The sequence below is a fragment of the Oryzias melastigma genome, linkage group LG19 (genome assembly GCF_002922805.2).
Source record: "Oryzias melastigma strain HK-1 linkage group LG19, ASM292280v2, whole genome shotgun sequence".
NCBI classification, from domain to species: Eukaryota; Metazoa; Chordata; class Actinopteri; order Beloniformes; family Adrianichthyidae; genus Oryzias; species Oryzias melastigma.
The window spans coordinates 9,006,728-9,019,558 of record NC_050530.1 but is presented as its reverse complement, the minus strand read 5'-3'; the positions used below and the strand labels follow the sequence as shown (position 1 = coordinate 9,019,558).

The window sequence follows — 12,831 nt, the reverse complement described above, 5'->3', positions numbered from 1 at the left end:
TTTCAAAGCGTTTGAGCTATACCTCCCCTCCACATACACACTCCCCGTCTCCCTTTATTTCCTCTCATCTCCCTCTTCCTCCCTCTCATCTGCCTCAGTGTATTACCATATCTGCATCTAATTTGTTCTGTTGCCTAGTCTTTCTCAATCACTCCGTCTTTTCTCTTCACATCTAATTTGTTTTTCTCAGAACCAAAAAAACAAAAAAACACCTTTCACCTCATTGGATGGGATACTTTTAGAAAAAAAGCAAAAAAAAGGCATGTGATCTGGGTCACATCTCTGTTTGAGGTGCTGCACTGCTATAGTAGACATTCACAGTAAAATGGGGATGCAGTCACCCACAAACAGAGCCGGTGCTGTGCAGTCCTCCACGTTCTACCTGCTCTGCATTCTCCACTAAAGCAACATTTCCCCAGCTATACCACTCCACAGCAATCATTTCACAGCAAATAATGTGGTTCAATCGCTTAATTAAAGTCAAATTTATACATCCTGGGCAGCTTATGCATCCAAAATATGAACCGATAATTGTCAGAAATCAATGTGACTGCAAAAAACTTCAATATTTATCACCTGTTTTATCGGAAACAGAAAAAAAAATAGGATTTTACTTTAGGAAAAACTTGTAGAAGCATGTACGTCTACTTAATTGCTGACAGTGCATTAGTTCAAAAATGTTCCTCCGCTTTCGAATAACATAGATGCCCGTTAATAAACAGGCTTGTTTTGCACCCAGTCTGTTTTCACACTCAGTCATGGCAGCATGGATGCTACCAAAACTAAAGACAGGATGCGGGAGGAGGAGGAGGAGGAGGAGGAGGAGGGAGTGTGAAACTGGAAAAAACTGTTGTGATGGAGTGGATTTGTCTAAGAACTTGTTACTTCTACACCTGTTTGGTTAATTGTAATAAATCATTGTGGAATTGGGAAATATTAAAGCATTTGTTTGGGGCATTTTTAAGTATTATAGAACATAAAAAAACAGCATTAATTATAGTCTAATCCACCCATTAGATTGAGATTATAATAGTTTTAACTTGATAATATTTAAAAGAAAGTTTCTCAAACTTATCAAAACTCCAGCAGTGGTCCTGATGAGAGAGTCAGGTACTCACCCGGGCGTATTTGGATGAATACGGGTCTTCAAAGAGCGCCCATATTCTGGGTTGCCAGGTTTTCCACCATCCTGCTCTCCTGGCGTCCTCCTGCATGCACAGTCTTTTCAAGTCCCCATCCGCGCCCCCCAGCGCCGGGTCGTCGTCCGGCGCGTCCGGCTCCGGCGTCTCAAAGCTGTCCAGCGCCTCCTCCGCATCCCGATGCTGCCGGTAGTTCATCCAGCAGCACGCCTCCACGTCCGTCTCGTCGATGCCCCAGAAGGCCAGCTCCTCCTCGAACAGGGGGCCGCACACGTCGTTGGGACAGTGCAACTTCCCCGTGCGGTAATAGTTGAGGATGAAGGAGAAGACCGACGGGTGGCGGTCGAAGAAGAACTCGTCTAATTTGGGGTCGTAGTCGAAGTTGCTGAAGGCGTCCGGCTCGGTGAGCCACGACAAGCGGGTACCGGGCAGCGTTTTGAGGGTGCTCCGGTACGTCTCATGCCGCACTCCCCCGCAGTTTATCACAATTTTCTCGCTTTCTGACGGACAAGTCATGTCTGCGCTGTAACATGCTTTGTTGGACGACTTGTTCCCACCCTTGCGCCCTTTGAAAGAGGATACACACACCGAACTGAGCATAGAGGACCGGGAGGGAGGGTGAGGACGAGAGAAAGAGAAGGGAGGAGGAGGGAGGAGTCTGCGGGGAGAGAGGAAAAAAAAAGGCAAAAAAAAATGTTTAGCAGAAGAAAGAAATGAACGTTTATTAGCAACATTGCAATCCAAATGAAGCATCCCTGCTGATGGGGGGACACTAAAACGACCTTGTGGAGGCAAATGAGTCAGCATCTGTATGTATGATTGTTGACATCTGAAAGGGGTGTGATGGAGTCCTAATGAGGCCATCTCAGTGAGCATCACACCTCCTCTCCCCCTGCCAGAGAGGAGGGAAATGACATTAGAGGAAGGAGAAGAAGTGGGGATCCATCTGCTCCCCTCACCAACACCTCTCTGACGTGCTGCAGTGCATGAGGATGCGTGTGAATCGCCTCCTGAGAGTGCGGTGTCCGTACTAATGTTAGATCTCCTCAATCAGCCGGCGTGTGGTTGCTGCTGCAGCCCCCTCCCCGCCGTATTGAGATTCATGCGATGCACAATTATGTCAGCCACTTTTGAAGAGGAAAGGATGGATGTGGACTTTTGATGGAGTTGAGGATGGGGAGCAAAAAAAAAAAAAAAAGGAGGGCTCTCTTACTGTAATGGAAGGGATGGGGGAGGAGAGAGTGCACTATAAAAGTGAATGAGTTTTGCTGCAGTAAAAAGCCAGAGTTATTTGCTCTGTCTCTATCTGTTCTCCCAGCAAGGTCAGATTGTTTGCCTGTGGGCTGTTTCCATCCATGCTTCAGAAAAGACACGCGTTCCTGGCAAAAAAAAGCCCAAATAGACGCCGTATTTATGTTGTTAACCTTTTTCTCTATTCAAAGGAATGCACCACTCTCCTCCTCCTCCTCCTCCTTTCCCATGAGCTCTCACTCCCACCCCCCTCTTCCACTACCTCTCCTTCGCTTCCTCCCTCGCTCTCATATTCCGCATAAAGGAGTCACATTTCACTGAAGAAGGAGGAATCAGCGCTCCACTTCTTCTTCTTCTTCTTCTTTCTTTCTTTCTTTCGGTCCCCACATTATTATTTTTTCTCTCCTCTCACTGCATCCCACTCTGATTCTACACTTTTCCTCCATTTCCCCCTCTTTCTCTTCACTCGTTGTTCTGTTTCCCATTCTTTCCAAAGTCAGCTTCAACTCTTTCTTCCACTTTTTTTTGGTTTCTGTCATGCAAAACACTGCAGTCGTTTTCTTTTTCTCCTTCGTTTTGAGTCTTTTAGAACTTTGGGGAAAAGTTTGATCACATTAGGGGAAACAATCCTCCTTTTCTTTCCACTTTTTTCTCTTAAAGTATGAGGAAATGTAGATTTGACAACGCACAGGTAAGATTTACTAACGCATGGGTTAACATTAAAGCATAAACTTTTTACTTTAGTTACTCCAAATCTTGCTCAACAGAATCAAAATGTTGTGTTAAATTGAGAGTTGTGGATTTTTTTTATTTTTTAACTGTGTAAAGAATGATTAAATATCTATTTTGGGAGAGTTAAAGCAGAGTTATGCTGTGCTGAGCACTTCAGCACCATGGACAGCGCCGCCAGTTTCTATGGGACAATCTCTAGGAAGCTAAACTTTTAGTTAGCAATTAAATCTGCTTTAAGTGACTTTTTTTTTTGCAACTCTGCACTCTCACTTGCAGTCCATGAAGTTGTAGCTCTATGGTTAATCAATATTTCATACATGCACCACCACAAGTCTGTAACTGTGGTCTTTGTTAGCAAATAGACACACATGAGGAATATATTGATTTTCTGAATTTAGTGTGTAAATGAGATGCTTTTTTTGTGGTAATAAAGTTTAGTTAAAAGTTAAATAAAAGTCGAATTTGGTTTGAGATAAAAACTTTTTAAAAGAATAACAACAATAACAAAATAAAAGGAGGGATTTTCTGTAAACATTTTATAAATAATCGCAAAATTGAAAGGAAAAGGCAAGAAAAAAGGAGTGGGGGTAAAATGGGGGAGAAGAAGAATAGTCCCGCCTTCAGCAACTCCACTTTCTTTCTTTCTTTCTCCTGCAGCATTTCCCGCCTCGGCCACCATGTCCTGCGCCATCCTGCCACCACTGCCTCACTACTGCACACGGGAGGAATCGAGCAAGTAGGAGGGTAGAGGGGAAGGAGGGAGGTGGGCACATGCACACACATGGCTCACCTTGCAGCAAAGAAAAAAGGCTGCTGCAGCGCCAAACGACCAGATCGGATCTGGGGAAACCTTGAGGCGATCAACGCTGCAGCGAACCGACAAGACGCTGAAAAACGGGGGGTTTGAGGGAGGCGTTCATGCACCGTACTGACGCTAATATATATTAGCAGAAACACTGCAGCAAAAGGGGGGGAGGGAGGGAGGATGATGGGATGCACACCAACCGCCGTAATCGGGGAGGGGAGGAGGAGAGAGCACGCCAGAGGAGGAGAAGGAGGAATTTTGGAGGAGTGCTGACTATGCGGAACAGGAGCAGCAGTTGGCAGGAAAAGTGAAAACCTTTACCAATCACTCAGAGGGAGATGGGAGGAGAGAAAATGAATGATAAAAATGCTCAGTAAATTGAAATAATTAAAAAACTGTATTTGATTAAGTAGAAAAAAGGGATCTGAATGGTAAATGTGACACTTGAAGGGGGGATGGATCACTTTACATGCTCGAGTGTGTGTTTGTGCACAAATTACGTATGCCCTCCCGGTGCGCAGACATTTTTTCCCACGCACTGCCTCATCAAACAAAGTAACCACAAGGTTTCACACTGTTCCATCCATCCAACCCCTCTCTCCCTCCATTCCTCCCCTTCCTCTCTACCTCAGTGTCGAGGAGACCCCAGCAGGAGGAAGCGGAGCACTGCAGCACGGGGAGAGAAAAGCTCGGTGGTCACCTCCCCTTTTAGTGCAGTGTCACACCACGTGTCCAACCCTCCTCCCTTCTCTCTGCACCTCATGGTGTAAAGATGTTTTGCCATGACAGGAAAGGAGTGGAAGCAGATCAGAATGAAACGACGAGAACTGCATGAATGGGGAAAACTTGCTCCAAAAAAAGGGAGAAAAAAAGCTCAGAGAGTTGGATTTTCTTATCAGAGAATAAAGCTCAGCTAAATCCCAGAGCGCGACTTAAAAAAACAATATATTAAGCAAAGAAGTAAGAAATGGCTAATCTGTGAGAGGCAGCTCCACTACTTAGCAACACCAGTGTGAAGCTCTTTAGGGACTGAACAATCCATGCAGCTACAACTCACTCCGAGAGGTGACTTGCTGCTTCTATCTCTTTTTAGATTTGTGCAGAAAAAAATAAAAAGTTTAAAAGCACTTTTGTTTGGAATAAAAGGTTGGACTTTCCAAGCAACAGGAGAAAGTGAAGGGTCACAATTTAACTAAAAAAAAAAAGTGCAGCATTGACGAGGGACAAAAAGGGGATCGGATTGTGTTTAAGAATCTATTTTGGGCCCGGATGAAACCGAGCTAATACGCCACAGTGTTCAACTTCAAAGTCAGGATCTTAAAGAATTCACACTCTGAGCTGATAGCTTTAAAACCGACGCCTCCAGACTCTCTCTTACTCATTTAAACCTTTCAGCTTCTAATTAATGACACTGCCCTTCCTGCATGATTAGGAACATTATGATCCAGTAGTGCAGAGATGTGATTTGCAGCACTAGACAGGCAAATTGCACCAGGGAAGAGGTTTTACCACACTTATTACTGACCTATGACCTTAGCCGGCAATTAGAAAGGAAGCAAGTCACAGGTTAGGTGTTAGAAGGCAATGTAAGTAGGGGCAGGAAAATAACGCAACAGGGGGATAAAAGAAATGTCGGAACCCTCAAGGTCAAGATTTAAAAGTTGAAGGAGATGTGAGAAGAAGCCACCAAAGGGTCCAGATGCAGGACACTACAGATTCAATCTCAGCCTCAAAATAGATTTATTCCTCCTGCTGCTTCAACAGCGTCGCCCTCATTTTCCATCACTACTCCACCAATCACTGGCTGTACGCCACTCTCCCTCGCTGCCCCTTTTTTTCTCCCCCTTTCAATTTGTGTTTATTAATTTATTATTTTTTTGCAAAAAAAAAAAAAAAAATTAAGTGATGTTTTCTGGGTTACCTCCTGCCTAAAAATAGCACTTGCTGTAGATACATAATGCAAGACGGGAGGGAGGTTGGAGGGCGACAGAGGAAAAAAACCAAAAAATGGAGGCAGTTATCTCTAGTTGGGGTAAAAAGAAAGTCGGAGGAGGTGTTATGAAGCCAAATGCAGATGAAGAAAAAAAAAAAAAAAAGCAGGAGGTTGTAGAGGGGGAAAGACCACGTCTAGACATTGCACCCCATCTTAAAGCCTTCCCATATCTTTTACAGATTTCCAGGAAGAGCTCTCGGAAACATAATGTCCTTCCTGTAGTTTCCCCCTAAATCTCCCCCTCCTCACTCCTCTCCTCTCCTCTCCTCTTCTCCATCCCTGTGGCACGCGTTGTTTGTGTGCCAGCCCTCTTCTCCACCCTCCTCCCAACGGTTCCTATATCAAACCTCCATTTCAGGCCTTGACACCTTACCCAGCGCGCGCACGAACGCACGCACGCGCGCTGGAGGCACATGCAAGTAAAGCAAAAAAAAAAAAAAAAAGACAAAAGCTGCACACGCATGGAAACTCATGCAGACATGATGCCCACAGAGATTCCTCTGAGAGGAGCTCTGATCTAGAGGTGTAGATGGGGAAACACCCACCATTTGTGCCATGACGGATGTTGTTTTTTAATTGTCACATCACTGATTTATTATTATTTGTAAGCACTAATCCCTCTGCAAAATCAACTCAAAGAATTGTGCGTAAAAATACAGATTACAAACCAGACAACAGGGAAAAGATTGGAGTTATTTTGGATAAAACGATACTTGTTGAATGTAGCCTTAACATGCGGCGTTTTCTGTCCTTTTTTTTTATCTCCCCGGCAAGTACAATCCTCAGCTGTCAGAATAAACCCACAGACATAAACACAGACACGGTTAATACTCACTTGCTTTTGGTTCAGGTTCGTTTCGAGTGCGCGCAGAAACACGCACATACAGATCAATCAAAGCGTAGTTTTCTCTGCTAGATCGCTCTTTATGATTTCACAGAGTATCCAGTTTCTCGCAGGCATTCAGGTTCTCTTTTATTTCCACCGATTTACAAACAAATCAGAAATAGGGTTGCGCGCGTCTGCCGCTGGAAAGCTCGTAAGGATTGCGTTATTGCCGAATGTTACTGAGAGCTTATGGTCATGCTGATGATGGGAAGGGATGAGGCTTTCGGATGAAATGAAGCAGAAGTCCCCCTCAAAGCTTGCTTTCTTATTTCCCTCGATTCCCCACCTCTGTTATTGCCAAAAAAAGGAAATGCTAGCCTTTGTTACTGTGTCTCTACGCTTCCAGGCGCAGGGTGTAGCTACCATTCAGCTCTTCCTCTGTCTCCCCCTTCCAAATGTTTCAGTGGAGATGCAGCCTGTAGACACCTCTCCCTCTGCCTTTCCCTCTCTGAGCCTCTCTCTGTTCCTTTTGGAGGAGCGTCACCTTCTGCACTATTTTTTTCCCCTCAGACGATACATGTGGGCGGATTAGAGAATCAAACAGAAAGGGTGGGAGGACCCCGGAGAATAGAGGCTAATTTCAAATAGGTCTGCTGAACTTTACAGGTGCATAACACATTTAAACGCTCGGGGATGGATGGTTGACTCATTTCTGTTTATTTATTTATTTATTTTTTTAGGTTCCACACTTGTGCGTCTTTTGCGCACAGAGCCGGACGCGCGCAAAAACACCATTTTGTCTACAGGTTTGGATGTGACATCAGCAGTCATGTGGTAGCTCCTCAAAGGAATTACATGAAGTCTTTGATTTAAAAAAAATACTTACACTCATTTGGTTTTATTACATATTTTTCCTTTTTTTCCTCTTTTTCCATCAAAATCAGACTAAAAATGTAGTTAAAATTGTGATTTAAAATCAAATAAAATGTACCTTGACATAATATAAAGTGAAGTGTTTAATAAAAATATTGATTTCGGTTCATTATATTTTATGTCATTTTTGTTATGGCTGCAGCTTTTCTACAATAATCAAAAATTTAGGCAAAAATGTAGCAAAAACAGTGATATAAAGTCAAATACAATGTTCCAACTTCAACAAAAATGGATGAAAATGTATCATGTGAATAATTTTTATACTTACTTGTTTGTGATCAGGAACATTAGTCTTTATTGTGACTTCAATAGTTTTTTTTTCTTTTATTGGCTGTAAAAAAGAAAAAAAAAGATTTAAAAAATAAGCAAAAATCAGCAAAAATGACAGACAATAAGAAGTAATTTTGATGAAAAACAAAATCGATAAATGAAAAAAGAAATTAAATGAAAATACCTGCTAGACTGTTGCACTGTGACGGGTCTCCAGCTGTGGGTCTGGAGGAAACAGAACCTTCTTTTAAGGCGGAACTTTTGGGGTGGGGGGGCTTATGCAAGACAGCCTGTTTTTCTAAGTCCAGCCTCACTTTTACTGGAACTCAGAAATCTGAGATGTTTACTGTTCTTGGATTTGTGGCAAACACGATGACTGGATTATTCCATTTTCTCCTCAAACAGTAGAATTAGACATTTGACTTTTACTGTTTTGCAGGAAAACTTACTGTACAGAAAAGATAGTGAACCTATTCTATTCTATTCTAAAAGTATCTCATCAACAAAGAATCAACAAGTAGCTACGGTCATTTTGACCCCAAAAGGCTCCTGTAGAAGCAAAATACAAACATATTCAGACACAGAAATGTGAGTTATTTAGTAAATTTGAGGTCAAATGTTTGTGCATTAAACAAAAAACACTAAAAAGAATTGATAATGTGCCTTATTTTTTTTTTAATCTCATTTATCAAAGATGATTCGATCATATTGGAAGAATAAAAAACGTTTTTTTTCCCCCAAAAGTTACATAACTTCCAGGTGTGTTCATCAAAAGTTTGTGAAATGCACTTTAACCTTTAAGATGTTTCTACTTCCACTGCCTGGAGAGGGAGGCCTAACATCAAGAAGATCCTGACACATAACCCTGGGGAATTATGTCACTCCGCAGACCAGAGTTTACATGAAACCAAAGGAGAAAAAAAGAAAAGATAAAATAATTATTATTCTGCTCATGCAGCACTTTTGTTTCATGCACACACATGGTTGGTGGCGGTCTCTTGACCCATGGACCCCATGCATTTAATCTTTTATTTTTTTTTTTAGAAGGCACAAATAAGTCTTTCTGTAATAATACAATTTATTATAATATTTATACACATGTGAATGAAAATGGCTGATTATTTAAAATGTTTGAACAGAAGAAAAGGAGCATTTAGGACTTCTACATCTATGATAAGGCTTTTTTTTACTTCAGTTCATAGTAATTTCCTTAAACTGGTCTAATTCAGGTCAAATTATTTATATTCTTGGGCAAATCTTAATTATCATACAATCATTTAATAAATAAAATAAAATAAAGGAAAAAAAAGTCCATCCACATGGCAGCATCTTTAAACAGGGACTGTGGATTAAAGCCACAATTTTTTATTTTTGCTTGACAATCAGCACCAAGCATAACCGGTAAAATATAGAGAAATAAATTTACAAACTTTGTATGTCCAGAAAATGACCCCGAAATGAAATCCTAAATTTCCCAAGTCATGGAAAAACCGTCAATACATGTTGAATTCTATTTCTTCCTCGTCACTTTAGATCAAAATATTAACCAACGTAAGTAGCGTCTGGCTTAAGTTATTCAAAAACCTAAATGTTCCATTTAGATTCATTATTATGCTGTCAATAAAAGTTTATTTAGTGAGTTAAATGAGTCTCAGTGAGTGTCACATGTCAGATTTAACACTAAAACATTACTGTAAAAAAATACATTTATGTTAATCAAGAACTATGGAAGTAGTTTAGAATATAATTGTGAATTTGCACTCAGTAAATATTATTAACCAAAAAATAAACGTTAGATAATATAAGAGTCATTCCTAAAAAATGAAAAGGGAGCAAAACTACAAATTACTTTTGGCAAAATTAAACTTAATCCAATATATATTTTTTTGTGTCCACAACACAAGAATATACCAAGATTATTAATTCATTATTTTGTAGTAGAACTTTACTACTTTATTTTATCCTTTTTTTATTTTTTTTAGGCTATTTTGAAGTTTAGCTATTTTTTTCAGCAACATTCTAACTTTTTTTATTAACCTAAGTTTTTCTTTTGTTCGTTTTTTAGGCATTTAGCTAATATTTTATCTGCCTATCAGCTTCAGCGTTTTTAGCTATCAATTTCAGCATCTTCAGCTGCCAAATTCAGCTTACAGCTCATACTAGCATTATTGCAGGTATTGTTATATATCTAGTTCATAATTATGTTAAATATTTATGGTTTTAAAGTCTTAAAAATGTAGTTTTAGTGTGTTTAATAAATGTTGATCCTGTTCGATCCACTACCCTCTGCTCTAGTTTGTCCTCCAGATCTGTCTAAACAGCTTTTTTTTAACAATTCTTCCAATAAAAGTAAGATTGAACATTTCTTCAAAAGATGGTAAATAACTAGTCTTGAGGGACTTTGTGTCCCAAACCGTATGTTTCCCATAAATTATTGCTACAATTGTGTAAGTCTTTCACCGGAAGTCAGAAAGTCTTTTTTTTTTTTTTTATCCCAGATTCCGAGAAGTTCATGCAAGAAGCACAAAAGGCCAAATCTGAGACCGACGAGCTGTCCATCTTCTATTAATCCACAGATAGACTTTGATGAATGAAAGTCTTGAATGCAAACAACCAGCTTTGAATGAGGTTATTCATCTGAGTGGCTGCTTCAGTCTCTCTGAGAACAGATGCTGGTCTTTTCTTTGGAGAGACACCGGACATCTCCAGCTGCTTCTGGAGTTGAACATTTCACTAAACAAGGTCGTATTGTGCTGGATCACAACCACCTATTGTGGTGAAAAGCTCAGATCTAAGGAGACAATTTGATGTCTTGTGTCAGAAAAAGAAGCTAATATCAAATTCAATTGGAATGTATTTTTTGGTCTGTGTTTAGGAGGAAACCGAGGTCAATTGGATTCTTTTCATTTTTGTGTAACACACAAGACACTAAATCACTTCAATGTGCTGTCACCACCACACGTGTCCGACTTGTTATCCAATAAAAGTTAAAAAATTGAAGTAGCATAAATGTTGGATGAAACAATTATATAAACAAATTGGCTTACAATGATCAAAGAAAAAAGGAAGCTAACTGTAATTAAATCACCGATATGAAATAGTTTCCTCTCAGTTGACGGGTTTATCAATTTCTGTAATATTTGGAAAAAAATATTTTGCAAAGAGAGAGGCAAGAAACAGTCAATGATTCTGCAATTCGTCCAACTTAAAAATATGAAAGAGGATTATAATAAAAATAAAAAAAAATCCAGGAAATCACATTGTTTGATTTTTAATAAATCCATTTATATAATTATATTTAGATCTTATAAAAGACACATCTGTTTAAACATTAAATGCTTAAACAGTTTGACTGAAACCGCTCCACCAAGACCAAAGAGCTGTCGTAGGACACCAGGAAAAAGATCATACACCCGAAAAAGACTATAATGACCCAATCTACAATAAACAAGGACCTTGGTTAAAAAAATAAAGTAATAAAAAATTGGAGTAATTATTAGAAAATTGATTAAATCCAAGATTACAATCAGTCTTTGATGAATTATTGTTAGACAAACCTACAAATGATGGCAATAATATAAGATTATGTTTAAAACTCAAATAAGAACTGAGACTGTGTGGGAAATACTCATGAGGAGTGAGTATTTTAATGCTTTTGCACAACTTAATGAGTAATAGAAAGTTACATTTACTCAAATACATTTGCATTTTTGCAAAAAATGAAAAGATCTCATTAATAAGTCGATTATTGACAAATCCAGCGATAGTTTTAGATACATACTATACGCTGTATTCATATTTTTCACAGTTTATGGTGAAAAAATGTGTAAAATTACATAAAAAATAAGATTTTTGATGGTAAATCTTACTGTTTCTTATAAGAGAACTTGTGCATCATACGTTAAAACATCAATTTAAGACAAAAAATGAACTGAAAATCACAAAATTATGAAGCAAAAGTTTCATAAAGTGTTTGAATCAACCCAACTTAATTGAACTCACTAAGATAATTTTTGCAAAAACAATTTCAGCACCCCTAAATTATTCCACATATCAGTAGAAATAGACATAAATAAATGAATATTCCTTATTTTTTTTAAGTGATTCTAATTTTTATCTAAAAATCTGAAAATACCAAATTTTATATGTTTGTTTCTGTGAATCTAAAAGTATTTGACCATAAATGAAACAAATCTGAAGTTACTTTTTCTTTTTTACATTACAGTTTTTTACCTTTACTTGAATAGAGTAAAACTACTTTTACTTGTAGACTAACTTTCAAAACTCCCTTTTTTCCAACAGGACGAATGAAGAACTACAGACTTCTCCTTTTTTTTTAAAAATGAAAAGTTTTATGCTTTCTTATTTGTCTCAACAGAACCTTATTTTTGGAGGAAACCAATTATCTTTATTTTTATTTTCAGCTTTTGTTTGTCTTTATTGTGCTTGGTTTGGATTATCTACTCGGTAAAAATGTTGAGTGGGCATTTCTTTAGAAAGTAAGTCTTACCATTTGCCAAACAGTAATAAACATTAATTTATATGTTAAAGTCAATCAACAATTTTGTCTTTTTAAGTTTCTTCGGTGTAAATTGTTTATTTTATTCCTCCTGTAGGACTTTCATGCCCAGGAAATCTCTGCAAAGAAGTTTTTCTTAACATTTTTAAACTATGAACTTGACTTTAAAAGAGGTGAATGTATAATGACCTTTATAATTAAAAGTTTTCACTTCTAAATCTTCTGGTTCGTCTTTATTTCTTTTATTTAACATGTTAAACAGATCTGAGAGTATCTGAGTTAGCAGTTTAAAGTTAGCCTTGTCCTCATGTCTTTTTTTTTTGTTTCTCATCTTTTTTTTCAACACTTTCGAGTAAGAATCGT

General features: G+C 38.7%; 1 protein-coding gene and 1 long non-coding RNA gene across 9 annotated transcripts in view; one reads left to right on the top strand and one right to left on the bottom strand.

The window, feature by feature from the left end:
* LOC112154621 (potassium voltage-gated channel subfamily C member 1) overlaps positions 1-8,445 on the bottom strand; it is a 47,168-nt gene extending 38,723 nt beyond the window's left edge. For 3 of the 8 annotated variants that reach the window (XM_024285709.2, XM_024285714.2, XM_036217304.1), the window contains exon 1: positions 1,119-2,329. In XM_024285709.2, coding sequence (XP_024141477.2) covers positions 1,119-2,015 — 897 coding nt within the window. In that variant the 5' untranslated portion in view covers positions 2,016-2,329. Of the gene's footprint in view, positions 1-1,118; positions 2,335-7,947; positions 8,011-8,133 lie in introns of those variants that run through there. The other 5 variants (XM_024285710.2, XM_024285711.2, XM_036217306.1 and 2 more) reach the window with 4 other exon arrangements.
* LOC112154624 lies at positions 2,689-8,020 on the top strand. The gene is made up of 3 exons (XR_002920677.2): positions 2,689-3,081; positions 3,780-3,885; positions 7,317-8,020. It is a non-coding gene; the product is annotated as an uncharacterized LOC112154624 (long non-coding RNA).
* Positions 8,446-12,831: the final 4,386 nt, after the last annotated feature.